Source organism: Phacochoerus africanus, chromosome 1 (assembly GCF_016906955.1).
Source record: "Phacochoerus africanus isolate WHEZ1 chromosome 1, ROS_Pafr_v1, whole genome shotgun sequence".
In the NCBI taxonomy this organism is placed as follows: domain Eukaryota; kingdom Metazoa; phylum Chordata; class Mammalia; order Artiodactyla; family Suidae; genus Phacochoerus; species Phacochoerus africanus.
The window spans coordinates 288,550,466-288,577,876 of NC_062544.1; the positions used below are offsets into that span (position 1 = coordinate 288,550,466).

General features: G+C 52.3%; 2 protein-coding genes across 5 annotated transcripts in view; one reads left to right on the forward strand and one right to left on the reverse strand.

Annotated features, from left to right (window-relative positions):
- MCM3AP (minichromosome maintenance complex component 3 associated protein) overlaps positions 1 to 22,021 on the reverse strand; it is a 49,189-nt gene extending 27,168 nt beyond the window's left edge. For 3 of the 4 annotated variants that reach the window (XM_047798507.1, XM_047798497.1, XM_047798487.1), the window contains exons 1-10: positions 21,874 to 22,019; positions 19,430 to 20,752; positions 18,961 to 19,184; positions 10,377 to 10,455; positions 9,985 to 10,129; positions 8,678 to 8,877; positions 5,797 to 5,936; positions 3,879 to 4,076; positions 3,032 to 3,300; positions 1,544 to 1,706 (exon numbers count right to left, since the gene is read on the reverse strand). In XM_047798507.1, the coding sequence (XP_047654463.1) occupies positions 1,544 to 1,706; positions 3,032 to 3,300; positions 3,879 to 4,076; positions 5,797 to 5,936; positions 8,678 to 8,877; positions 9,985 to 10,129; positions 10,377 to 10,455; positions 18,961 to 19,184; positions 19,430 to 20,645 (2,634 nt within the window). In that variant the 5' untranslated portion in view covers positions 20,646 to 20,752; positions 21,874 to 22,019. Of the gene's footprint in view, positions 1 to 1,543; positions 1,707 to 3,031; positions 3,301 to 3,878; positions 4,077 to 5,796; positions 5,937 to 8,677; positions 8,878 to 9,984; positions 10,130 to 10,376; positions 10,456 to 18,960; positions 19,185 to 19,429; positions 20,753 to 21,873 lie in introns of all 4 variants that reach the window. The other variant, XR_007137459.1, reaches the window with a different exon arrangement.
- A 52-nt stretch (positions 22,022 to 22,073) lies between these two features.
- Positions 22,074 to 27,368, forward strand: YBEY (ybeY metalloendoribonuclease). The gene is made up of 5 exons (XM_047798521.1): positions 22,074 to 22,575; positions 24,006 to 24,134; positions 25,027 to 25,095; positions 26,033 to 26,129; positions 26,278 to 27,368. Exons 1-4 carry the CDS (start codon positions 22,366 to 22,368, stop codon positions 26,117 to 26,119), a joined length of 495 nt encoding a protein of 164 aa, XP_047654477.1. The 5' UTR covers positions 22,074 to 22,365; the 3' UTR covers positions 26,120 to 26,129; positions 26,278 to 27,368.
- The last annotated feature ends 43 nt before the right edge of the window (positions 27,369 to 27,411 follow it).

The following is a 27,411-nucleotide window of genomic DNA, read 5'->3' on the forward strand; positions in this document are numbered from 1 at the left end:
AAATCTGACTAGTAACCACGAGGACGCAGGTTCAATCCCTGGCCCTGCTCGGTGCCTCGAAGATCTAGCATTGCCGTGAGCTGGGGTGTACGTCGCAGATGCGGCTCTGATTTCGTGTTGCTGTGGCTGTGGTTAGGCCTGCAGCTGCAGCTGGACCCCTAGCCTGGGAACCTCCATGTGCCATGGGTGCGGCCCTAAAAAGGCAGGAAAAAAAATTAATTCAAAAAAATAAAAATGAAAACGCAGAGAGGGAAACATGAAAATGCTGACAAGCTAGTCACCCAGGACTCTGGAAACTTCTGTGCCTCCTCTTCAGAGTGCTTTAACCAGTGCAGCCCGTAGTTGCAGTGTCGCCTGGTGGCTGGCACTGCTCGTGCTGCAAGTACAACACTGAACAAACAAGATCCCTGTTCTCACGGAGCTACTGTGTCAGGAGAGACCAGCACGGAACTGAATGGACGTTTAAACACGCAGTGTGCCAAGCGGCAACAGCGTGACAGGAAAAGCAGAGGAGGACAACAGGGAGCACTGACGGGCTGGTGGCCAGCGTGGGCCTGGCCCAGGACCCAGAAGAGGGGAGCTCAGCCCTGTGAGGCGAAGGCCCGGCAAGTGCAAAGGCCCAGAGGCAGGAGGGTGCAGGGGCTGGAGGGGCTGCATTGCTGCAGGGGGAGCTGAGGAAGGAGGGAGGAGGTCTGGGAGACAGTGGGGCCCTGGGGGCCACCGCCAGTGAAAGGCTTCGTTTTTCTAAAGCGGAAAAAGCACTTAGGTTTCTTTTTAGTCTAAAATTATTCAAATGTGCACAAATGGTTAACATTCTAGTAACGTTAACTAATCATTGTAAAACAATTAACTAACAGTTGTGTTTATCAATGGACAGAGTTCCCCAAGTGGCACAGTGTCAGAGATCTCATTCGTTCCAGAATTTCAGTTCCGTTGGAAACCATCAGGCCTCACAGAGCACGAACTTGCAGAAGACTCTTTGCCTAGGATGTGGCGGCGGATTTAGTCACTGTTCAGAGAACTCGTGAGCAAAGAAGAAAAATGACCTGGAGCCACAGAAACAGCCAGGCAGGTCCCCAGACCTTCTGTCCAGTGGGCCGCAACAACTCCCGGCCAGGACGGCCTGGGCCCGCCTCTCCTGTCAGCCCCGAGCGCCTCTGGGGCTGGGGCTGAAATCTGAGACCAGTTCACCCCCGATGCAAAGCCCTGTCTTGGTCACCCCAGCGACTTGAGCTCACGGCTGATGGACTAGCCCACTGGGCTCACTGCATGGGGACCTATGTCTGCCTGTTTGCCTTCTGATTTCTTGGTTTCCACGGACGGTGACAGTGCTGAGCTCGAGCTGGTTCATTCTGGAGAGATTTCTCTCATCTGAGCCTGAGGGACAGGACTTTCCATCACACGGCCTCTTGCGGGGGTGGTCATGGTGCCAACCCTGTGACACGGGTAACACGGTGCCCAGGACTCACTCAGCCCACAACCTGAGATGCCCCTGTCACAGAGACGCTCTCCCCGGTTGCGCACGTCCAGTGCCAGCACTCACCTGATTAAAGTAACGGTGTAAGAGACAAGCGTTCAGGTAAGAAGCTGACTGGACCAGTTTGAAAAACCGCACAAAATTATTACTGTTCAATGCAGCAAAAGCCTGAACAGCAAACTTCACCTCCGCGGAGTTTCGAACGGCAGGGTGGAGCTGCTGCACTTCTCTGTTAATTAAAGATGAACGGCGTTAGCGTGGGCCGACACGTCCATGGCCCCCCAAGCTCAAAGCTGCTCCTCTCAGGCCGCCTCGGAAAACAAAGGTTTTCTTCAAAACGATGAAGAAAAAAGCGAACGAATGCAAGCGACAAGGTAAGCACTGACTGTCAGAGTTACTCCCATGCTTACGGGCTGCCAGCTGTGTTTGAGGAGGACACCCAAGAAACGGAATTTAAAAGGAAACTGATTTGGGAGTTCCCGCCGTGGCTCAGGGGAAACGAATCTGACCAGTGTCCATGAGGATGCAGGTTCGAGCCCTGGCCTCGCTCGGGATCCAGTGTTGCCATGAGCTGTGGTGTAGGTGGTGTAGGTGGCGTGGCTGTGGCTGTGGCTGTGGTGCAGGCCAGCAGCTACAGCTCCGATCTGACCCCTAGGCTGGGAACCTTCATGTGCCATGGGTGTGGCCCTAAAAAGACAAAAGAAAGCAAACTGATTTGACTGAATTATTCAAGACAGGGGACAGAGACCTATCACATATGAAAGATTACATGGCCATTTTCCATAACACGTTTATCTCCAAACGCTTCATTTTAAAACTTAAAATCAATCACGTCTAGCTATTCTGCAACCAGAACACCCAGGGAAAACACTAGGCTGAAAAAGAGTCTGGGCACAAATCAGGGGGTCTGGGGATGTAGGTCGCCAAGGGCAGGAACAGAGGCCCCGGGGCTCGGACGGGTGTCTCACGCGAATGTCCACAGAGGAGTCAGAGCAAGCTTTAGATTAAAATTCGCTCCTTTTGTTGGGCTGCCCCTGTAGCATATGGACATTCCCAGGCCAAGGACGAATGCAAGCCGCAGCTGCAACCTACCCTACGCCATGGCTGCAGCAATGCTGGACCCTTAACCCACACCACACGGGGAGCCCCTAAAATTCATTCCCGATAACCCCCTCAGCATTCTCCTTTCACACAACCTCCTCCTCGCCTATTACTTAGACCTTTGAGGAGGTCTGTGCACACACAGAGGAAACAGCTCGATGGGGGCCCTGAGTTTCCCTGGCCTAGTCCGCTGGCCTCATCTGCTCATCGTGCTGACTCCTTCCTCATTTTCTTCAGCGGCCAAGAAGAAGCGGTGCTCGGAGGGGATCTGGGCCCACCCCAGAGGAGCGGGTGCCAGCACGCAGCCCCACCCTTCTGCTCCCGGTGGCTCAGCTCAAGGGCCTGCCCGGCCGGGGGCAGCTTGCTCACAGCGGCCCAGCACTTGGCCCAGGGAGGACTCGGGGCTGTCGGCACCCCTGACCCTCACGCCGCCTGCCTTCCCAGGCAGCTCACCTTAGGATGTCGCCCTTGTTGAGATGGAGCAGCACGTTGTAGCCCTGGAACTCGGCCTCGCCAGCGCAGAACACGCCCTTGACCCGCAGGTCCTGGTACATCTCCTTCAGACTCTGGAGGCACCTGGTCATGTTCTCGCTGTTGATGTTGGCGTCGAAGGAGGACATGGGCTCCTCGCACATGAAGTGAGCACAGTGGATGTGAAAGCGCGTGCACTTCTCGATCAGCGACACGGTCACCGGGTCACACAGGTGCTGCTGCGTGATGTCCTGGACACAAGCGAGGCGGGAAAGTCAATGCACGCACGTCCCGCCCGCGCCTCCCGTGCCGGTGTTTCTTGTACACACGCAGAGCACCAACAGTCTCATGTGTAAGAATCTGCCATCAGAGGAGTGCCCGGCGCGGCGCAGCGGAAACGAATGCGACTGGGAACCATGAGGTTGCGGGTTTGATCCCTGGCCTCGCTCAGTGGGTTAAGGATCCAGCGTTGCCATGAGCTGTGGCTCGGATCCCGCGTTGCTGTGGCTGTGGTGTAGGCCGGCGGCTACAGCTCCGATTGACCCCTCGCCTGGGAACCTCCCTATGCCGCGGGGGCTGCCCTAAAAAGACAAAAAATAAATTAATTAATTAACGAATTTAAAAAGAATCTACTATCGGAAAAATCATGCTTGTTACCTGAATTTCTCAGATTTCAATTTGAAACAAAGCCCATGAAGATTTACTGGGACTCTGTACAGATTGTGGGTTTTCGTTACAGATGAAATGTAACTGAGGCAAAGGACCAGACCTCTCCTTTCGGTCTGGAGCTCCCTGTGTTTCCAGTGACCTGCTCCAAAGCGGCGCGTACCTTCCGTATGCCCCGCGTGCGGTTCCACAAGAAGTCGTACCAGTCCCTCAGGCTGCCCTCCTTCTGGTCCATGATCTGGGTCACCAGGTAGTCCATGGTCCTGCTGAGCACTGCGGAGGGCCGCAGCTCGTGCGGCAGGGGCTCCTCCTGGTCGGCTGAGGAGCGGCTGTACTCCTTCACGGCCGCCGCGTGGTCCACCTGCGGGAGGGACGAGGGACAAGCAGCTGGGCGGCCGGGGCTGGGCCCCAAAGTGAGCGGGGTGATGACGCACACACTTCAATGAGGTCAGTACCACAGAAGACTATTTTAAAACGTGAAAGTTCTGTTTGAAGATAACACTTAAAATTCAAAGACAACAGGAGTTCCTGACTAGGAACCATGAGGTTGCGGGTTCGATCCCTGGCCTCGCTCAGTGGGTTCAGGAGCCGGTGTTGCTGTGAGCTGTGGTGTAGGTTGCAGATGCAGCTTGGTTCCCTCATTGCTGTGGCTGTGGTGTAGGCTGGCGGCTGTAGCTCTGATTAGCCCCCTAGTCTAGGAACCTCCATATGTTGTGGGTGCGGCCCTGAAAAGCAAAAAAAAAAAATCATTAAAGAAAAACTCAAAGACAATAAATTGAGAAATTTGTTTTTGGCAAACGTGACAAGATGTGAAAATAAGAAGTTATCACATCAAGAAGCAGAAGGAATTTAAATGAAGACACACCTGCTTGGCTCCAAAACACGGAGGTGTGACCGGTAAAGGAGGTTACAGACTGGACAAGGTTTAGCTCAAACACCAGACTGAGTCTAGACAGGCCAGAGATGGAGACAAGCGAGGGGGTGGGGGGAGAGCAGGGCCTGGTGAAGGCCGGGAAGAGCCTGGAGCTGTGTCCTCCAGCTGCAACAAGAGGATGAAGACGAGTGGCTGAGGGAGAAGCGGAAATGCCCCAAGTCTGCGCCCAGGGCCCGCGCTGCAAGCTGTCCTCAGCTCCCTGGGGCAGGGGCCCTGGGCCTCGCCTGGCTGGGGACCTGCGTCAGGAGAAGGCCGCTGGAATCCATGGGTCAGGATGGGAGAAGCCTGCACGCCAAACTCACAGAGAGCAAAAGAACCTAAAATGTGCAGACTCCTGGGGAAGCGATTTGGGGGCCGACATGAGCACATGCTGAGGAACCTGCGGAGAGGTCACCCCGCGGCAGCGCTGCGCCGTCCTCAGGACCCGAGGACGGAAGCAACCCGGAGGCCTTAGAAGTGCTCCCCACAGCATGTGCCCAACAGAGTGACAAGCAACACGGAAAAACTAGAAACAGCCCGATGACTGCAAAAATGGGGGGTTCGGACAGAGAGCTCATCAGATGACGTGTATTTAGAACTTTAAATGCCTATGGTTTACCACGACAAAAGAAAGTGCTCGTGGAGTTCCCGTCGTGGCGCAGTGGTTAATGAATCCGACTAGGAACCATGAGGTGGCGGGTTCGGTCCCTGCTCTTGCTCAGTGGGTTAACGATCCGGCGTTGCCGTGAGCTGTGGTGTAGGTCGCAGATGCGGCTCGGATCCCGCGTTGCTGTGGCTCTGGCGTAGGCTGGCAGCTATAGCTCCGATTGGACCCCTAGCCTGGGAACCTCCATATGCCGCGGGAGCGGCCCAAGAAATGGCAAAAAGACCAAAAAAAAAAAAAAAAGAAAGTGCTCGTGATAGAATTTTAAGCAAAAAAGGTTCCTACAAAACAGAGCATAATCTCAACTTATCTACCTAAAAAACTTCCATCTGTATCTATTTCTACACCTAAGGAAGCCTGCGGTCCAGCGGCACACACCGCACGCACCCCCACCCTCCCCTTCGCGCAGAAGTCGCAGAAGCAGCCTCCCTCCCTGCGTCCCGGCTCCGCCGCAGTGATAAACAGGCAGCGGCGGGAGAGGAGCCCGGCCCCGCGGGGCTCTACCTGGTCGGTCCCCGGGACCACTTCAAAGATGCTCAGCTGGCTCCGAGTCTCCCGCATGTACCGCTCCTTCTCGGGACACATATCCGGGCACGTCCCGACGAAGGTCCTTGCTTTGTCCAGGTCGGTTCTTTTCACCCGAGCTGAACAACAAGTAAAAGTAAGACCATACCAGTCACTGGGAAGACAGAGAGCGCGTTTGCATAACGAAACAGGGAAAAAGAAAAAGAAGCATCACACACAAACCTCACAGGAACAGAGAGAATTTTTTAAAAACTTGGCCTTGGAGAAAGGGAAGCACAGCCTCGCAGCAGGCGGAGGGCATCAAGGCCACAGAGACCCCCCCAGGTCTCTCCCCCAGCGGGGTCTCCGGCGGCCTGTCACAGCCAGCGGAGGGGCACACGTGGGAGTTTATGCCTCGCAGAAGGACCTCCAGGATCACAATCGTACTGCAGTATGTTTGTTAAAAGGATCGACTTGGGAGTTCCCTGGTGGCTCACCAAGTTAAGAACCTGACATCATCACTGCTGTGGCTCAGGTTTGATCCCTCATCCAGGAACTTTCTTTTTTTTTTTTTTTAATTAATTTATTTTTTTTTTGTTTTTGTCTTTTTGTCTTTTGTTGTTGTAGTTGTTGTTGTTGCTGTTGCTATTTCTTGGGCCGCTCCCTCGGCATATGGAGGTTCCCAGGCTAGGGGTCTAATCGGAGCTGTAGCCGCCGGCCTACACCTGAGCCACAACAACACGGGATCTGAGCCGCGTCTGCAACCTACACCACAGCTCACGGCAACGCCGGATCGTTAACCCACTGAGCAAGGGCAGGGACCGAACCCGCAACCTCATGGTTCCTAGTCGGATTCGTTAACCACTGCGCCACGGCGGGAACTCCCAGGAACTTTCAAACACCGCAGGGGTGGCTCAAAACAAAACAGAAAAAACCCCAAACAACCACAAAAAACCAAAAAGATCAATTGTTCAATGAAAATATTCAAAATATGCCTGTATTCTAAAATTCTAACTTTCAGTATTTCATCTTTTTTTTTTTTTTTTACTGCACACAAAAAATTCCTGAGCTAGGGATCAAACCCATATCACAGCAATGACAACAATGGATCCTTAACACACTGAGCCACCAGGGAACTCCTCCTTATCATGCTCTTATTATAACAGGAATCCCATAATGGAAGTTACCTGGGTCTTAACCTGAATAAACCACTATTACTACCCACAGAAGTAAGTAGTTACAAAAGTATCTTTTCAGTGAAATGGAATGTAACAACCTAATAATTCAAAATAGTCATACTGTTGTTTTTAAAAATTCCAGCATCTAGTAGGAATTTTATTTTTGGAATATGAGTCGCCATGTCCATGACATAATGTGCGACAGCAGCTTTCACTGCTTATCCAGGAGGCCCTGTGAGTTGTCACAGCTGCACAGAGGGGATCGCGCAGGGGACACGCCTGACGAGGAAGGGCGCGCGTGCTGCCTCCTGTCGCTTTTGGTGGCTGCGCGTGTTGGTTAATGTTAACGGGGTGTCTGCTTGTTTCACCGCTTGGTTTTCGTCACGTCCCCCTGATGATGGCCTCTGCTGTACACCAGAGTGACAGACCCCACCCTCTTTCAGACTCTCTCCCCCGCAGGTTGATCCAGAACACCCATCTGAGCGCTCTGAGCTACAGGGCAGGTCCCGCTGGCCCATGGCCCGGATGTGTGCTTTCCGAATAGGTCTCGCAGACATTCAGGTGGTTGGACATTTCCAGGGCAGAAACACATCCAATCTGGGACGGACACCCCCGCCTTGCTCCCCGCCATCGACGTGAGGGATCCTTTCACGCCTCTGCGACCCTCACACACACACACACACACACACACACACACACGAGCGCGAGGACACTTACGACGCAAGGACACACACACACTCAGCCCCGGGCCAACACCCAACACCGCTTTTCCCACCTCCCCATCAACACCGGGCCTCTTCCATAGAGAAGCCCGGCTTCCTCCAGGCTGTTTAGACTCCCGCTCTGGGACCAGCAGGCGTCCCCACGACGCCCGGAACGGAAGCGCACCCGTGGGCCAGGGGCAGGAGAAGCGCCACCCCGGGGCGGCCCGAGCGTGTACCCGGGGTCGGTCGGAGGGAGAGCCCGCTCTGGCCTCTGCCTCTCCGGACGCCCGCAGACGCGGACTCGCGTCTCTGCTGGGCTCGCTTTCTCGTTCTGACTTGACGGGCCTTTCTCGAGCTGAAGTCGGCCCTTTGAGAGGAGCCAGAGACGCTTCCCTGGGCTGACATCTCGTGTAGCCTTACTTGCGGAAGCTTCTGCTCGATGGAAAATCTTGATTTTTTTTTTTGTCTTTTTGTCTTTTGTTGTTGTAGTTCTTGTTGCTATTTCTTGGGCCGCTCCCTCGGCATATGGAGGTTCCCAGGCTAGGGGTCCAATCGGAGCTGTAGCCACCGGCCTCCGCCAGAGCCACAGCAACGCGGGATCTGAGCCGCGTCTGTAACCGATACCACAGCTCACGGCAACGCCGGATCGTTAACCCACTGAGCAAGGGCAGGGACCGAATCCGCCACCCCATGGCTCCTAGTCAGATTCATTAACCACTGCGCCATGACGGGAACTCCTGATTTTTTTTTTTTTTTAACGTGTGTTCCCTCCATGGCTAAAAACTGCGCTGTATTCATTTAGCACGTGGATCAATGCGTGTGGACGTTCCTCCAACAGCAGAATGAGGTCACGAGCCTCTCGGCACGTGACCGGGTGTGACGCTCGCCCGCAGGGACCAGGGAGCAGCAGAGCGCGCGTGCGCACCACGGGCCCCAGACCCCGCGACAGGGACCACGCGGCGGGCCCTCCCTCCCTCACGGCTCCCAGGCACCCCATACCTTGTCGCATGACTCTGTCCCTCTGGTCCAGCAGGCGGTACTTGTCCTCAGACGTCTCCGCCACAGTCCCCATCAGGGCGCCGAGGGACAGCACACAAGGCCCGAGACCCTCGGAGCCCTCGGAGCCCTCGGAGCCCGAGTCGAAAGGGTCTCCCTCGAACTGATGGGCCTTCAGGAGACTGGGCTTCTTCGCAGGGGAGCTGCAAGGGAGGCGACACGCTAAGGGCTGAGGATCCCGCAGACATCTGCTCCCGTCCACACCGTCTGGGATGAGCTGACCCTCCAGAGCTGCTGCCCCGAGCAGCCAAGGAGCCACGCGGCGGCCGCGCTGGGGATGAGCAGAGGCTCTCCTCTTGCTATTCGAGCTGAGTCAACCATTTCGGAACATCTCATCCTCTTTGAAGGTGAGACGCCCCCATTTAAACAGCTGAAATGAACTATCCACAGATTTTTATCTCAAAGAAATGAAACTAAGAGTGGGGAAAAAAAACCCATTTTAACACTAGGAGGAAATATGCCTCCATCTTCCCGTCCACAGCCTCACTTCAGGAGAGGATGTACTGAAAACACTGGGCATCCTCTCAGCTTCCCCGCTTCCGAGCTGGCCTTCGACATTCTGGGAACTTCCACGTCGAAGACGTAAAGAAAAGAAAAATCAAATTCGCAGCTAAACCGCTAACTGCAAGATGGAAAGCGAGGAAGACCATACATGGGCCAAACTCCGTAAAGAAGGGCTGAACAGAAGCAGGCCTGCTGGGCACGGGAAGGCGGGGCTCCCACAGGAGTGTCAGGCCACACGCCCGGGCCAAGGGCAGGCGGCCTTTGGGAACAGAGATTCCTGGAGACGGGGCTCTTGGGCAGTGCCCGCCACACGCCAGACCTGGCCCGAGGGCTGTGCACGCGGCCACCCAGCTGTAACGCAGCCGAAAGGGAGATGGCCTCACGGCGATGAGCTGGGCCCGCCGGGTATCCTGCTGAAAGAGCTCTACGTGCAGACAAGAACGCAGAGCTGCTGCAACCGATCTGACTGGCCTTTTAAGGGGGGGCTCCTGCCCACACATTTATGCATCAGCTGGAACCAGAAAACAGCCACAGAACAGCCTGTGGCCCTGAGGCGGACTCGAGGGGCCCAGGGCCTCTTCCCGGCCCCGCCCTCCCCCCCCAGCACCGACTCAGCTGTCAACGTGCCACCCACTTCCCTTTGGTGCTGCGTCATGCCAGCAGTGAGACCTCTCCTGGCCAATGACAGCAGAGGTCAGAGAACCCACGTGCCGTGGGAACACACGTGTTCGAAGGGCCCGCCACACCTTTTACTCAGGAGGCTGCCGGCCACAGCCCTCCCCACGGGCTTGCCGAGGGGGGAGTGCTGAAAGGGGGGCTCCTCGGCGCCCTGGCCAGCTTCGCCATCCCCCGGCTTCTTCTCCTTGAGGGAAAAGGGTTTCTTGTTGGGACCTGAGGACACAAACATCAGAACAAAGTTTGCGACATCACAAGTCACTTGACACCGGCCTTTCCTTTTTCTCGAGAAAGTAGTATTTTAGTTGCTATAGGGGGTTAGGACGAAGCCCAAGGGAAACTACGAGACAGCCCCCGCCCCACCCCCCGCCCGCTCCAGCCCCAGGACTGGGAGACGGGCTCATGGCTCAGAGGCGCTGCGCACAGAGCACCGGGGACTGGGCAAAGAATGAGGGAAACTCACTTATTTTTTTCCTGTGCCAGAAGATGGTCATGTCTTTGTGCAGACCCTTCCCCTTCTTCCGGGCCAGGGCTGCGGAGGCCTGGAAGACAGTCCACAGCAGAGTACAGAGCCACCCGGAGGCCACAGGAAGGGAGATTAAACTCCCAGATGCAATCAGCAGACTTTGCGCAGGACCCAACCCTACCAGCTGCATGTTCCGCCCACACGGTCGGCCCCCGGCCACGGCCGCCGCGGTCCTCGCCTCCCTGACGGGTCTCACAAGCATGGGCTGGCGCTTCTCCCGCTTTGTTTTTTTCATCCTTTTAGGGCCACACTCGCGGCATGTGGAGGTTCCCAGGCTAGGGGTCGAATCGGAGCTGCAGCCGCCGGCGTGCACCACAGCCACCGCAACGCCAGGTCCAAGCCGCGTCTGCGACCTACACCGCAGCTCGCGGCAACGCCGGGCCCGTAACCCAGGGAGCAAGGCCGAGGATCGACCCTGCGATCTTGTGGACACTCGCTGGGTTCGTTACCCCTGAGCCACCACAGGGACGCCCTTCCCTCCTTCGTTTCGAAACGAAGGACTTTACTGGGACAGGACCCGTGAGCCCGGCCTGAATGGCATCTGGTGAGATGATGCCCGCTCCCTGGTTACCTGCGCAGCAAGGCAAAGACAGCCAGGCACGCTTAGACACACGGGGAAGCTGCGGAATGACACGCGGGGCACAGCGCATCATAAAATACACATACGTCAGTGTGCCCGGAGCCACGGCTACTAAAATGTCTAGACAATTCCATACCACGCTAGAAGACCGGGCCTACTCTAACAGGGCCATGGGGTGATGCGGGGCCCTCGGCATCCTGTGTGCCAACGACCTGCTTACAGTGGCAATGGGTCGATACGTACACTTATATACACGTCTACATATGTGTGTTTTTACAGCTGCACATGGAAGTTCCCGGGCTGGGGACTGAGTCTGATGAGCAGCTGCTGACCCACACAGCAGCTGCAGCAACACCTTACTCCACTGCACCAGGGCCAGGGAATTAATTTTTTTTGGGGGGGGGTCTTTCTGTTTTAGGGCCACACCCACTGCACATGGAAGTTCCCAGGCTAGGGGTCCCATCGGAGAAGCAGCCGCCGGCCTACGCCACAGCCACACGGGATCTGAGCCGTGTCTGCGACCCACACCACAGCTCATGGCAACGCCTCATCCCTAACCCACTGAGTGAGGCCAGAAATCAAACACGAAACCTCATGGTTCCTAGTCGGATTCGTTTCCTCTGCACCACAACCAGAACTCCAAATGTTTACATAGTTTTATAGTTTTAAGGTTCAGTTAGAATAGAAAGCACATTGCAACAGCCAGAAAATAACTTAAAAAAAAAGGGGGGACTGCTGTATGATCCAGCAACTCCACTCCTAAGTACATACCCAAGAGAACTAAAGCAGGGTCTTAAGGAGACACTGCACAGCATTTTCACGGCAGCATCACTGACAGTACCCATCGCTGACGGTACCCCACGGTACCCCATCGCCGACGGGACCCCATCGCCAACGGGACCCCATCACTGGCGGTACCCATCACTGACAGTACCCCAAAGGTGGAAGCAGCCTGTGTCCAAGAACAGAGGACTCGATAAACAAAACAGGCAAATCAGGGAACAAGACGGCAGAGGAGTGAGACGTGGCCCTCACCTTCTCCCACAAACACATAAAAAAAAAGGAGTTCCCGTCGTGGCGCAGTGGTTAACGAATCTGACTAGGAACCATGAGGTGGTTTCTTGAAAAAACATCGAAGCAATAGAAGAGATCCACGTGATAATTTAAAGTGGGCCGATCTATACATAATAGAGGTTCCAGGAGGAGAAAAAAAGAGAAGAGGATAGAAAATATTTGAAAAAATTATGGCCTAAAACTTTCAAAATCTAAAGAAAACAGATTATCAAGATATAGGAAGCACAGAGGGCCCCAAACCAGTTGAACCTAAACAGGCCCACACCAAGGCATATTATAATAAAAATGGCAAAAGATAAAGAGAGGATTCCAAAGGCAGCAAGAAAAAAAAAACAAAGAATTATAAGGGGGAGTTCCCGTCGTGGCGCAGTGGTTAACGAACCCGACTAGGAACCATGAGGTTGCGGGTTCAGTCCCTGCCCCTGCTCAGTGGGTTAAGGATCCGGCGTTGCCGTGAGCTGTGGTGTGGGTTGCAGACGCGGCTCGGATCCCGCGTTGCTGTGGCTCTGGCGTAGGCCGGCGGCTACAGCTCCGATTCGACCCCTAGCCTGGGAACCTCCATATGCCGCGGGAGCAGCCCAAGAAATGGCAAAAAGACAGAAAAAAAAAAAAGAATTATAAGGGAACCCCCATAAGGCTATCAGCTGAGGTCTCTACAGAAACACTATAGGTCAGAAGAGAGTGTATAAGATACATTCAAAGTTCTCAAAGGGAAAAATCTGGAGCCTAGACTACTCTACCCAGCACGAATATCATTTAAAATAGAAGGAGAGAGAAATAAACAAAAACTGAAGGAGTACAGCCAAACGAAACCTATTCTAAAAGAAATACCGAAAGGGCTCCGCTAAATTTTAAAAAAAGTAAGAAGAAAAGAGAACGAAGGAAATCGCAGCTGGAAAGCAATCACTTAATAAGCCAGCACGCAGACCTAAAAGGGAAAAATACTATTAGAAACGTGATGATAAACACCAGGAACAGCGTGAGGACAAACACGACGTTAAGGACCTCAAATCCTAAAATTCGGGGAAAGAAAGTAAGAAAATCTAAGGTCAAATCGGAGCTCGAGCTGCCACCCGACACCACAACCACAGCAACGTGGGATCCAAGGCACGTCTGCGACCTACGCCACAGCTCACAGCAACACTGGATCCCCGACCCGCTGAGCAAGGCCAGGATCGAAGCCACATCCTCACGGATACTAGTCAGATACAATGTCGCTGCGCCACAACAGGAACTCCCCCAGACTCTTGTTTTTATAATGTGTCTGAGCCGATATGACTATCAGGCCAAAGCAAGCGAGTACAGGAAGGGGTTAACAGACTTGAAAAACAGGGCAACTGCAAACGGAAACCAAACATCACACTCACAAAAACTGAAAAGAAGACGACAACAAGCACAAAATACAAGAACATTATCCAACCAAAATAAGAAAGGAACAAAGGAGAAACAGAGAATCAACCGGAAAGCAAGGTTTAAAATGGCACTAAATACGTATTTATCAATAATTGTCTTGGATGTCAATAGGCTGAATGCTGCAATCAAAGGACACAGAGTGGCAGATGGGATTAAAAAAACAAGAGCCTCCAGTGTGCTGTCTACAAGAGACTCACCTGAGGGCAAGACGCAGATAATTTGAAAGTGAGGGGATGGAAAAAGTATTTCATAAGAAGGGAAAAGACAGGGAAGCAGGAGTTGCAATACCTATATCCGACCAAACAGGCTTTAAAGTGAAGGTCGTAAAGAAAGACAAGAAGGACACTATTTAATGATAAAAGGATCGATTCAAGAAGAGGATATTTAACAATCATCGCTGTATATGCCTCCAACAGAGGAGCCCCCAAATGCATACAACACATACTAACAGACATAAAAGGGGAAACTGAGGGGAGACAATCAGAGTAGGAGACTGTAACACCCTATTCACATCAATGGACAGATCCTCTAGACAGAAGTTCAATAAAGCAACAGCGATCCTAAGCGACACAATAAAAAAGTTAGACGTGGAGTTCCCGTCGTGGCGCAGTGGTTCACGAATCCGACTAGGAACCATGAGGTTTCGGGATCAGTCCCTGCCCTTGCTCAGTGGGTTAACGATCCGGCGTTGCCGTGAGCTGTGCTGTAGGTTGCAAACGCGGCTCGGATCCCACGTTGCTGGGGCTGAGGCGTAGGCCGGTGGCTACAGCTCCGATTGGACCCCTAGCCTGGGAAGCTCCATATGCCGCGGGAGCGGCCCAAGAAATGGCAAAAAGACAAAAAAAAAAAAAAAAGTTAGACATATTGACATTTTCAGGACACTTCATCCAATAAAATCAGAATACACATTCTTTTCACTTGCACATGGAGCATTCTCAAGGATTTTCTGCATACCTGGGCACAAAACTGACAAATTTAAGAGTGTAGAAATTACTTCAAGTTTCTTCTCTGACCACAATGGCATGAAACAAATCAACCTCAGGAAAAGAAATGAGAAAAAACTGACTACATGGAGACTAAACAACACGACCCGCTGAGCAAGGAACTAAAAAAACCAATGGGTGAACAGTGAAATCAAAAAGGAAATTAAAAAATACCTCAAGACAAATGATAATGAAAACCCAAACATCCAAAATCTTTGGGGAGTTCCCATTGTGATGCAGTGGAAAGGAATCCGACTAGGAACCATGAGGTTGCGGGTTCGATCCCTGGCCTCGCTCAGTGGGTCAATGATCCAGCATTGCCTTGAGATGTGGTGTAGGTCGCAGATGCAGTTCAGACCCCGCGTTGCTATGGCTGTGGTGTAGGCCGGTGGCTACAGCTCCAATTGGACCCCTAGCCTGGGAACCTCCACATGCCACGGGTACGGCCCTAAAAAGCAAAAAAAAAAAAAAAAAAAAAAAATCTATGGGATGCTGCAAAAGCAGTGCTTAGCAGGAAATTCATAGTGATACAGACCTTCCTCAAAAAAGAAGAAAAATCTCAAACCAACAACTTAACCCAACCACCTAATAGAATTAGAAAAAGAAGAATAAACAAAACCTAAAGTCAGCAGAAGGAAGGAAATCATAAAGATCAGAGAGAAAAAATCAATAAAACAGAGATTCAAAAAAACAACAGAAAAAAATCAATAAAACCAAGAGCTGGTTCTCTGAAAGGGTAAGCAGAATTGACAAATCTTTGGCCAGATTCACCAAGAAGAAAGAATTCAACAAAATAAGAAATGAAACAGGAGAAATCTCAACAGATACTGCAGAAATACAAATATATATATATATATATATATATAAGAGAACACTATGAACAATTATATGCCAACAAATTTGACACCTAGAAGAAATGGACAACTTTCCAGAGATTTATAGCCCACCAAAAGTGAATCAAGAAGAAACATATCAACTAAACAGACCAATCCCTAGAAATGAAATTGAATATATCAAAAAAACACTCCCCCAAGAGTTCTCATCGTGGCTCAGGGGTTAGCGAAACCGACTAGCATCCGTGAGGATGCGGGTTCGATCCCTGGGCTCACTCAGTGGGTTAAGGATCTGGCGTTGCTGTGAGCTGTGGTGTACACCACAGATGCACCTGGGGATCCCGTGTGGCTGTGGCAAAGGCCAGCGGTTACAGTTGCGATTGGGTCCCTAGCCTGGGAAGCTCCATATGCCATGGGTGTAGCCCTAAAAAGCCAAAAGCAAACAAACCACAAAACACTCCCTACAAACAAAAGTCCAGGACCAGACAGCCTCACAGGCGAATTCTACCAAACATACAAAGAAAAGCTTACACTCATCCTTCTTCAACTTCTCCAAAAGTTTGAAGAAGGACTACTCCCAAAGACATTCTATGAAGCCACCATCACCCTGATACCAAAACCAAAGATTCTACAAAAACGAAAATTATAGGCCAATATCTTTGATGAACATAGACAAAAAATTCTCAAAAATTTTCACCAACTGAATCCGTCCACACATAAAAAAGATCAAACACCATAACCAAGTGGGATTCATCCCAGGTTCATTAGGATAGTTTGACAAATGCAAATCAATCAACGTCACAAACCACATTAACGAAAGAAAAGTCAAACACCACATGATCATCTCAATAGATGCAGAAAAAAACGTTTGACAAAATCCAACATCCATTCATGATAAAAACTCTCACCAAAGTGGGTACAGAGGGAACACACCTTATCATAATCAAAGCGTTTCAAGACAAACCCACAGCCAATGTATTCCACAGAGAAAAGCTGAAAGCCTTCTAACTAAAATCGTTTCAATCAATGTTATTCTCCAAAATATTCAAACAACTCATACAACTCAACAGCAAAAAAAATATTCAAACAACTCATACAACTCAACAGCAAAAAAAACAAACAATTGAAAAATGGGCAGAAGACCTGAAGAGATATTGCTCCAGGAATGGCCTACGGATGGCCCACAGGCACGTGAAAAAATGCTCCACATCCTCATTACTAGACAAATGCAAATCAAACTGCAATAAAGTACACACTTCACACTGGTCGGAATGGCCATCATGAGCAAGTCTACGAATAACAGGTGCTGGAGAGGGTGTGGAGAAAAGGGAATCCTCCTACACTGTTGGGGGAATGTCAACTGGTGCAACCACTGGGGCAAACAGGATGGAAGGACCTCCGGGAACTAAATATAGAACTACCATAGGACCCAGCAAGCCCACTCCTGGGCATATATCCGGACGAAACTCTCATTCAGAAAGATACATGCACCCCTATGTGCGTTGCAGCACTGTTCACAAGAGCCAAGACATGGAACGAACCTAAATGTCCACTGACAGATGACTGGATTAAGATGTGGTACATATACACAATGGAATACTACCCAGACATAAAAAAGAAAATAATGCCATTTGCATCAACAGGGATGGAACTAGAGACTCTCATACTAAGTGAAGTAACCCAGGAAGAGAAAGACAAATACCATGTGCTACTGCTTATATCTAATATACAGCACAAATGAACCTATCTACAGAAAAGAAATAAACTCATGGACACGGAGAACAGACTTGTGGTTGCCAAGGGGGAGGGGGTGGGAGTGGGAGGGATGGGGAGTTTGGGGTTAGCAGATGCAAACTATTGCATCTGGAGTGGATAGGCAATGAGATCCTGCTGTACAGCACAGGGAACTCTATTCAATCGCTTGTGATGGAACAGGACGGATAAACGTGAGAAAGAGAACATAGGTTTATGCATGACTGCGTCGGTTTGCTGTACAGCAGAAATTGACAGAACATGGCAAATCAAGTATAATAAAGATGTTAAGTGGTGCATCCATACACGGAATGAAGGAATACCAACACAGGGGTGAACTTTGAAGACATTAAGCTACAGAAACAAGCCAGGCACGAAAGGTCCAACATTGCATGTTTCCACTTAAATAAAACATCTAGATTCTAAAACAGGCAAATTCGGAGAAACGGAAAGTAGATTAGAGGTCGCCATAGACGGGAGGAAGGAAGGGATGGGGAGTTCGTGCTTAATGACTAGAGAGCTTCTGTTCGAGAAGATGGAAAATTCTACAAGTAGATAATGCGATGGTTGCACAACATGGTGAGTGCAACTAATGCTGCTGAACTGGGAAAAAAAATCAGTAGAAAGGAATAATTGGCAAAAGCCCTAAAACTGCATATATTTCACAGAACTTCCACTCTCAGGAATTTAAACAAAGGATATAAACTATTCAGAAATATACACACGAAAATGTCCCCAAATAGAAGGTGGGCCAAGTAAGCACAAAGGAGAGAAAGCCACGTAGCGCTGACATCCCCACTCTGACCTGGGCTGTTCCTTGACTTCAGAAGCTGCTAAGGACCCCCCCAGAGGAGGTCCACAGTTTATGTGTGTGGTCCCATTTGTGTAAAAACCACGTGACTATGTGTCTACAAAGACATTCATCAAAATGTTCACAGTTGATCTCCTGGAGGAGAGAACTACGGTGGCCCCTCCCGTAAGGACTTCTGGGGATTTTTTTCCCTATATTGACAGATAATACTTCCATCATTTTCAAAAGTATGAGAGGGAGTTCCTACCGTGGCTCAGCGGTAAGAAATCAGAGTAGTTTCCATGAGGACGCAGGTTCGATCCTGGCCTCGCTCAGCGGCGTAAGGATCCAGTGCTGCAGTGAGCTATGGTGTAGGTGGCAGACCCAGCTCATACCCCATGTTGCTGTGGCTGTGGTGCAGCCCGGCAGCTGCAGCTCCAATTCGACCCTTAGCCTGGGAACTTCCACAGGCCTTGAGTACAGCCCTAAAAATAAATAAATAAATATACAAAGTAGGAGAACGTGCTTTCCACTTTATAAACTTATACACAACTTAATTTTCCCCATAAGAATATTCAGAAAAAAATAACAAAGATATAAAGCTATGTAACGGGAGCAGCCCACGTATGCCACACACTCCAACCACTGTGTTGTGCATATATGTGCATAAACACACATGGGAGTCCAGGTTTGTAAACGACTGACTAACCGGTCATCTCTGGAGGATGGGATTACAAAGGGATGTTACTTTCTCTGCATCGTTTTGAATGTTTACAGTGATCATGCACCATGACCAAATAAAACAAAATTTAAAAAACCAAGGAAACTCAGGCTTGAAAAAGTGCTGTTACAGAAACACTTCCGTGTGCTTTAGAGAAATCTGACTTCACGGGAATCAGTCACCCAGCACAGAACCTTGCTTTCAATGGGGACTGCAAGCTTTTCACAAATGACTCTAGCTGATGAAATAAACTGTGCTAGTCCAATCTTCCAAGTGAAGAGTACTTTTTAAAAGTCTAGCAAGCAAATAACTGAGAGATTAAAAAAACAGGTTTTAAAGTGGCAAAGTTCACACGAACTCTGTGGGAGTACTCACATGATCAAAAAAATACACCACGGCAAGCTTCTTGTTGCGCCTGGTATAGATGCGCTGCACTTTGGCAATTTTGCCAAAGTGTTTCTCCAGGCTGGTCCTGTCATTGAGATAGTCAGGGATGTTCTTGCACTGAATTGCTGTGAGTTCAGTGGGAGACAAGCCCCCCAAACCCTCTGTGCTCTCACTTCTCTTACTCTGACGGCCAGGAGTCCCTCTTAGAGAATCTAGGGGATCAGAGAACAGGCACAGACACGTATCAGATGCAATGTTTTCAAACAGCAGGAGGCACCAATTAGGTAAGAGCAAAGGAAACCTTCACAGCTGTAAGCCCCGCTCCAAGACCCTACGGTGTGTGAGGATCCGTAGGGTTTTACCGGGGAGTTACCAGGAAATTCAAACTAACACCCAGGGGAATTTACCAGGAACTTGCCACAGGATTTACCGGACGTTGTCCATTTGCAGAGCTCACCTTCCTTTTTATCTCTACTTTCAGCTTCTTCCTCTTTATTCACACCTGGAAGCCGGGAAGGTACCAGGACAGACTGACTGCCTCCTGGGATGGCCACGTGGTCGTTTTCCCCAGACTCGGCGCAGCCGATGTCCTTTTTAGATTCCTTGTTGCCCAGTCGACTGGCTTCTTTATTGCTTTTGAAGACATCCTGTATCGTCCGGCCAAACAAAGTGCCCCCCCGGGGTCGATTCAGGCGGACAGGCCGTTTATCTGGAGGATGATCGCCCCTCGACAGAGGGTCCAGATCTTCTGCTGCATCATGGCCGTGTCGCCTCGGGGACCGATCCTGGTCCTCCTTCCTTTTCAGCCCTTTGATGAGGCTGGGAAGCGGTTCCATTTGGGAAACAGCTTCTTCACACCCCTGTCTGACACCTGTTTTGCTACCTGGGAAGGGGTCACCCAAAGACCCTGCAGATAAGGGGAAGCTAGCGAAGCTGCTACTACAACTTCCCAAGAGTGATTTAGGGCCTCTCTTCTCTTCCTCTACACTTTGATTGGACAAAGCAGGGGTAAAGGCAGATGATGAATTATTATTACCTGGCTTTGAAAAGGTAAAATTTGAATTGGTGGCTGAAGTACTTGTCATCTGAGGAAATGAAAATGGGGCCAGTCCCCCAGGTCCACTACTGACTGGGTGGGAAAATGTAAAAAATCCAGAAGTAATTTGGCTCTGAGTTTTCTCTGGCTCAGATTCAGTGCCTGATATTGGCCTAAACACTGAATTTTCCAGAGGTTTAAAGCTAAACTCTGTTTTCCCAAAACCAGAGCTTGCCATTTCTCCAGTTTCTGGTCCAAAAGTAGAAGTACTTGGGAATGTCCCAAGGTTGGGTGATTTAAAACTAAACCCTGGGTTTCCAGGCACACATGAACTTGAAGGCCCAGAGGTAGCTACAAAGGCCGGAGTGTGTTCCAGACCAGAAAAGGGACCAACATTTGAGGTTTGGGAGAATCCTAATGTCTGCGCTGAAGAAGAATGACTTTGTCCAGAAGATGCGGCAAAGCTGGACACCTGTGAAAATCCTGAGCTTTTCCCAGATAACGCATTGTTTTGTCCAAAAAAAGAGGGCTGACCAAACTGAAATGCTGGCTTGGCTTGAAATGTCCCTATGGAACTACTGGGAGATGTTGGGAAAACACTAGGCTGCTGCCCACTGAAAGGATTAGGTGGATTCATCTTCTGATCCAATTATTGGAAAGTAACGATACCATGTGTACAAAAGTAGGCCTCTGTCCTCAAGCAGTCTCTTCATCTGCAGAGCTCCCCCTCATCTTCACAATGAGCTGAAAGACAAAAATCCAAAGCATCACAGCTATGTCCCGCTGGAAAACAGAGAAGAATTTTTAATCACAAGTTCGGCAAAGCAAAGGGCTAAGTATTTATTTATTTAGCCACACTTAGGGAAGGTGGAAGTTCCCCCTCATGGGATGGAACCTGGGCCACAAGAGAAATCCAGAGCTGCTGTGGTGACAATACCAGATCCTTAACCCAAGGGAAATCCAAAGTACCAAAGTATTCTTATTTTTGAGGGATACCTTTTTTCTTTTTCTTTCTTTTTTTTCTTTCTTTTTTTTTTTTTTTTTTTTTTTGACTGCGGGGGAGAAGTTGGTACAAATAAATTACTTTCTTAAAGAGATTTAAAGGGCGATCCAGGAGTTCCCTTGTGGCACAGTGGAAACGAATCCGACAAGGAACCATGAGGTTACTGGGTTTGAAGCCTGGCCTCGCTCAGTGGGTTAAGGATCCTGCCTTGCCCTGAGCTGTGGTGTAGGTAGCAGACGCAGGTCGGATCTGGTTGCTGTGGCTGTGGTGTAGGCCGGCCGCTACAGCTCCAATTCGACCCCTAGCCTGGGAACTTCCATATGCCGCGGGTGCGGCCCTAAAAAGCAAAAAAGTTCGATCCTTTATAACTTCAAAAAAAAAAATCAAAAGTTTACTGAATCAGTAAATTCATGAAAAACCTCAAGTAGCAATAAGAAAATAAACGCCGTTACATTTTTTCAACTTAAAGAAAGGAGTTTCTAAGGTCTTTCAAGCTCTACAGCCAGAGAATTACAATGTAACACTGTCAAAACCTGAGTGTTTCAGTGTTTCCTCCCACCTAATTTTTCTCCCTACAGTAACCAGAGCGCCAAATACTCTCTCCGGACAACGAAATAACTTGCGTTTCTACAGCCAGAAACTGGCTCAAAGGACAAGAGTGCCCTCGCGGAGAAGCTGACCCCAACCCGACCACGGAGGGGCAGGGGCGCGGGTGCAGCGCGAGGCGAATCTCCGCCTGCGCAACGGCGGAGGCCGGCTCCCGCCGTTCCCCCTGCGCTCCCGGCCCCGCGCCGTTGGGGACATCGCGCGGCAGTGGGGCAGGGCGCGGCCTCCGCCCGCCCAGACCCTGTGCGGAGCTCACCGTCCGGCTCAGGGACGCCGCCGCCCGCCGTCTCGGAACCCGTCGGCGCCGGGCTGGAGCCGCACCCAAGGACCGCGGCAGAGAGAGCCACCGTTTCCCTACGCGCCGCGAGCAGAAAACTCGGCGGACCCACTTCCGGTCCGTCTTCAGCCGCCCCCCGGCCCCGGCTGGGCCGCACCGCGCGCGAGTTCCGCTTTCCGGCCGGGCGGCGGCGCTGGAGCTTCCGGTGCGCGGCGTCCAGGCCCGGCTCGGCCGGCTTCCGCCCGGTAAGTGCGCGAGGCTTCCTTCCTCTTTCCCGAAGTGGGGCGGGGTGCGTCCCGTGTCTCCCCGCTCCGCGCCCGGTCCCACCCGGCCCTCGCTCCCCTCTGCGCCGGCTTCCCACGGGCACGCCTGACTCTGGGCCTCGTCGTCTGTCCCTTCTTGCGGCTAAAGGTCAACCCCGCGAGTGTCCAGCCGTCGCAGCGGCACGGTGACCTCCGCGCTCCGGGCGCCATGGCGCTGGCGCTGCGCGACCTGCAGCGCGCGGTCCCGCTCAGGAGGGCGCGGCTGCGGCGCGCGCTGGAGGCCCTGCGGGCGGCGCTCGGGGTGCAGCGGTTCGCCGTCGGCGTCGTCTGCGTGGACAACGAGCGCATTCGGCAAATTAATAGGATCTACCGACGGAAAAATGCCCCCACCGACGTGCTTGCCTTCCCCTTTCACGAGGTAAGTGTTGGCCTCTTCTCGTCTAGTCTGCCTTCTCCTGTAAGTTTCCTTCTGTAACTACACCACAGACGTGATTTGAAGTCTTGTTTTAGAAAACCTCCGGTCTCCCCCAGAGTAGAGTGCAGCACGACCATCGCTGGAGGAGGAAGGGGATTGGGTTCTCCAGCCTTGTACTGTCAGTGAATTAAAGAGATCGCCGAGTTCCCGTTGTGGCTCAACGGGTTAAGGACCCGTGGTTGTCTCTGAGGATGCGCGTTCAGTCCCTGACCTGGCTCAGTGGGTTAAGGATCCGGTGTTGCTGGTGGCTGGTGCAGGCCGTCGCTGCAGCTCCAATTCAACTCCTGGTCCGGGAACTTTCACGTGCACAGGTGCCAGGAAAAGGGGGAAAAAAAAGAGAGGAGATCAAGAACGTGCTTCTCCAGTTTTAACTGTCACTCAATAATGGATATGTATGGATCCAAAATTTTAACTGACTCTAAAAATAAAAGGAGTCAGTGGATGACTATTTTAAGCAAACTGTGCCATCTGTCAGGTTATTGCATTCTTGGGTGAATGATTCATTGGCTGCTTCTCACATTGTCAGCAGCAGGGTAAATGGGGGCACCTGTTGGGAAAGCAGTCTGGCAGTTTACTTGAAGTAAATCTTTTTTTTTTTTTCTTTTCTTTTTTAGGGCTGCACCTGTGGCATATGGAGGTTCTCAGGGTAGGGGTTGAATTGGAGCTGCAGCTGCCCACCTACACCACAGCCACCGCAACGTGGGATCCGAGCGGTGTCTGTAACCTACACCACAGCTCATGGCAACGGCGGATCCTTAATCCACTGAGCGAGGCCAGGGATCAAACCTGTGTCCTCACGGATACTAGTCAGATTTGTTTCTACTGCACCACAATGGGAACTCCAAAGTAAATCTTGATGTACTGTTTAATCCACTGTTGCCAGTTTTAAGGAAATCAATCGAAAGAGTAAAGAAAATAAAATGCTAACTGTGTAACATAAAAATGTATTAAAGTATCGACTTATTTCCCCTAGTAGGCAGTAAAAATATTAACACCCTAAAGATCAAGCCACGGGCGACTGGCTTAGCGCGAACCAGCCTCGGGATGGCGCTGCTCTTTACGGTTTTGTGTGGGACAACGGGGACGACTTTGTTTTTGCAACAGAAAAGTGAACTTGCCTCCGTGTGGTTGAACTCGGTGGAATCTGTGGAGCTGGGTACTTGTACACTAGGAAGGATGAAAGAAATGGACAGTGGTTCCTTTGGCAGGGTGGACACATCTTAGGCCACTCGTGTGGGGTGCCTCTGCCGTTGTCCCCCACTTCTTGGCCTTGGGACTAGCAACACAGGGTCTCTCAGAATGAAATCTATAGGCCTGTGGTCCGTTAGCGTTTCGAGGTCGTGTTCTCCAAATGTGTGTCTCCTCATTTTCAGAATCTAAAAGCAGGCGAAATTCCCCAGCCTGCTTTTGCAGATGACTATAACTTGGGAGACATTTTCCTGGGAGTGGAGTATATCTTGCAGCAGCGCCGAGAAAACGAAGATTACTATGACCTGCTCACCGTAAGTGGGATGCGGAGTGGCAGCGCCTGGCTCAGAACAGAGGCCCGCGTCCTTGGTCCGGGCCGTGGGAAGAGGCCGCAGGGGCCACGCCAGCATCCACCCCCTGGTCCCCGTGTAGGACGCGGGCGGCTGGGGGCAGCGCCCGCCCATCCTCCTGCAGAGTGAGGCAAGCCCAGGCCGTGGGGTCTGCGCTGCTGTGGCAGCGCTGGGTGAGGGTGTGTAACTGAGGGTGGAGCTCCCACAAGGGCCTGGCTCTTAGCTTTTTCCTCTGGAGAACGAGCTTCTTACTAAACCGTCACCCGTGGCCGCTCGCGGGCCTCCAGGCCCTTCAGATCTGTCCTCCGCTTATGTGATAAAGGGCAGAGGGCATGCTCTGAAAGGGGTGTGTTTTAACGTCCCCGTGGATTCAGCTGAGGCCTCTTCCTGTGGCCGCACAGCCGCACCCGCACCCTGAGGTACTGTCTCCGGGACTCCTGGTGCTGGAGGCTTAAAGCAGGGCTTCCCAGCAGGACGCGGCGCAGGTGTCAGGGTGCCGGCAGGAGGGGCTGTGCTCGCTCCTGCGCAGACACGACCGCGCAGCACAGGCCTGAGCTCTGGGATCCCTGCGGGCGGCAGCTGTGCCCCTTCCGCTGCCCCCTGCCCGCCCTCCTCGGGCCCTCATCCCCTGGCACGGGCCCCGGCTCTCCCCACTGCGCCCCAGCTCCTCGGGGACCTGCCCCGCTGGTCCTGCACGTCGTCCTCCTCACCGCCCGCCCACGGCCTGCAGGCGCCCAGAGGGGGCTCGAAGCCCCACCGCCAGGCCTCTGCCGAGCTCTCCCTGACTCCCTTCCTCCGCCTCTCTGGCCCATGGTCCAGACCAGCCCCTGAGGCGGCTTCTTAACTGTTCTGACAGGTGACTGCCACCCACGGGCTCTGTCACCTGCTGGGCTTCACACACAGCACGGAGGCGGAGTGGCAGAAGGTAGGAGCCAGGCCCTGTCCCCAGCACGTGGGGAGGGTTGCAGTCCCAGGAACCGAGGCTGCTCCACTTTCCCTGTCCGTCCAGAGCAAAAACCAAGTGGAGAAAGACAGGGAAAGAGGAATTCCTAAGGCTTGCTTTCCACAAAGGCTCCGTGTTTGAGATACTACTCCCCCAATCTGTTAACTGCATTATCTATTCACCATTAAAAGGAAGGTCTGACGAGAGACCCTACACTCAGTAAATTCTATGAAATAAACGGCTTAAAGCGAGAGAATCTTTACAAGGGACCCTGGGAGAGTTGTCGGTGGGAAGCAGGATTTAGAGCGTGCGGGTGTCGGCCACAGACCCTGCAGGAAGCTTCGTGGTGGTTTGTTTCCTTGCAGGGCGCCAGCATTTACTCTGTTCATAAAGGTCTGTGGTGGTAGACCCACCGCGGCGTGTCTTACAACTCAAATTATATTTATCATCCAACGGGCTCTCCGAAAGGCCTAGAAACACGTCTTTTCATTACCAAAGACGTCTTGATGCACTTGGCCTCTCACCACCTTCCTGGGCGGCGGGTCCGTGCTGGCCGACCCCCGGCTCCACATCCCTCCCATCAGAGGCCCGCTCTGCCAAGGCCCTTTGCCCCCTTCCCCACACCCGCCGCCCTCCCATTCCCCTCCAGCCTGCTCTGTCCCCCGGAGGGGCTGTCCTCACCCACCCCCTGGGCAGGGCCACCCAGTCTGGCCTGTTCTGGGACCCTGTGCCTGAGACCAACAGCCTCAGCCGCCCCCCCACCGCCCTGGCTCCACAGACAGCGAGTTGGCACTCCTGGGGCACAGAGCCAGGATCCGCCCTGGGCTGTGTGCAAGCCCACTGGCTCAGGGAGGGAACCCCAGCTGGAGGAGTCCAGGCCGCTGGGCAAATTCAGAACTGGCTCTGCCCCGTGTTTCAGATGCACCAGAAGGAGAAGCAGGTCCTGGAGGAGCTGGGCCAGCGTCTGGGGACCAGGCTCCAGCCCCTGAGCAGGGGCCTCTTCTGATGGAACAGCGGTAAGTGTGGATGGAAGATGGACCCTCCCTTTGGCCCCAAGCATCAGGGGCTCCCCCAAACCGAGGTCTCTGGGGTCCTGCAGAAGGGCCAGCCCTAGCAAGTGCTGAATTCTATAAATGAAACCTGTTTCTTTCTTTTTCGTTTTAGGGAGGCACCCGTGGCATATAGTAGTTCCAAGGGTGGGGACTGAATCTGGCCTGCAGTTGTGGAAACGCTGGATGGTTTTTTTTTAGGGCTGCACTTGCAACATATGGACGTTCCCAGGCTAGGGGTCAAAGTGGAGGAACAGCCTACACCACAGCCACAGCAAGTCAGGATCTGAGCTGCGTCTGCAACCTAGACCACAGCTCACGGCAATGCCGGATCCTTAACCCTCCGAGCAAGGCCAGGGCTCCAACCCCCATCCTCTTGGATGCTAGTCAGGGGTTCATTACTGCTGAGCCACAGCGGGAACTCCAACACTGGCTCCTTGGACCCTCTGCACCATGGCAGGAACTCCAAACAGAAAGTACGAGAAACACGTCTCCGGTCAGATCACAGCAGGTGTGTTCTTTTCAGTATCGCAGATAAAACACTTCTAAGCTCTGAGTGGAGGGTGGGTGGGTAAACCGCCTCCCCGGGGCTTTGCCTCCTGGCGAAGAGGCATCTCTCTCCTGCCTGAGCACTGCCCCGCTGGGCAAGCCCCCACTTCCTAGTGGAGCCCTGTTGGCTTCGGACCCATCCAGCTCTCAGGAGCACTGGGACCTGGAGCCTCCATAAGGGAGGGACAGGGCTGACCGTCGAGGTGGCTGCGTGGCCAGGCCAACCGCTCCCAGGTGACCACAGCACATCTGCCGTCACCTGCCCCGCCCATCGGTCCCTAGGCATACACGGTGCCTGAGTTCTCTGCAGACCCCGGCACCACGTGGCTGAGCCCCTGCGGCTGCATTCTGTCCTCTGTCAGTGTCCCTGCCTTCTAAATATTAAGTTAAAGCTGGGAGTTAGCCTAGAGCTTTATCCAGAGCTGTGCCTGAGCTGGGGCATCAGACCTGGCAGGGGCGGGCACGGAGCCAGCCTGGCGCCTCCATCGCCAGGACCTCCTGAGCATGTGCTGACCGCGGGTCCCTCCACAGAGCTCCGGAGAGGTCACGGCCTCACAGGAACCCTTTCTGGCCCTAAACCCAGGACACTAGGATTCTAAGAATTTGATTTCACCCATAAATGGATTTTAGAAACATGAAAACTCATTTCCTACTGAATTTGTGTCCTGAGCCTGGACTTTCCTTCCCTGGCTCTCGGGGA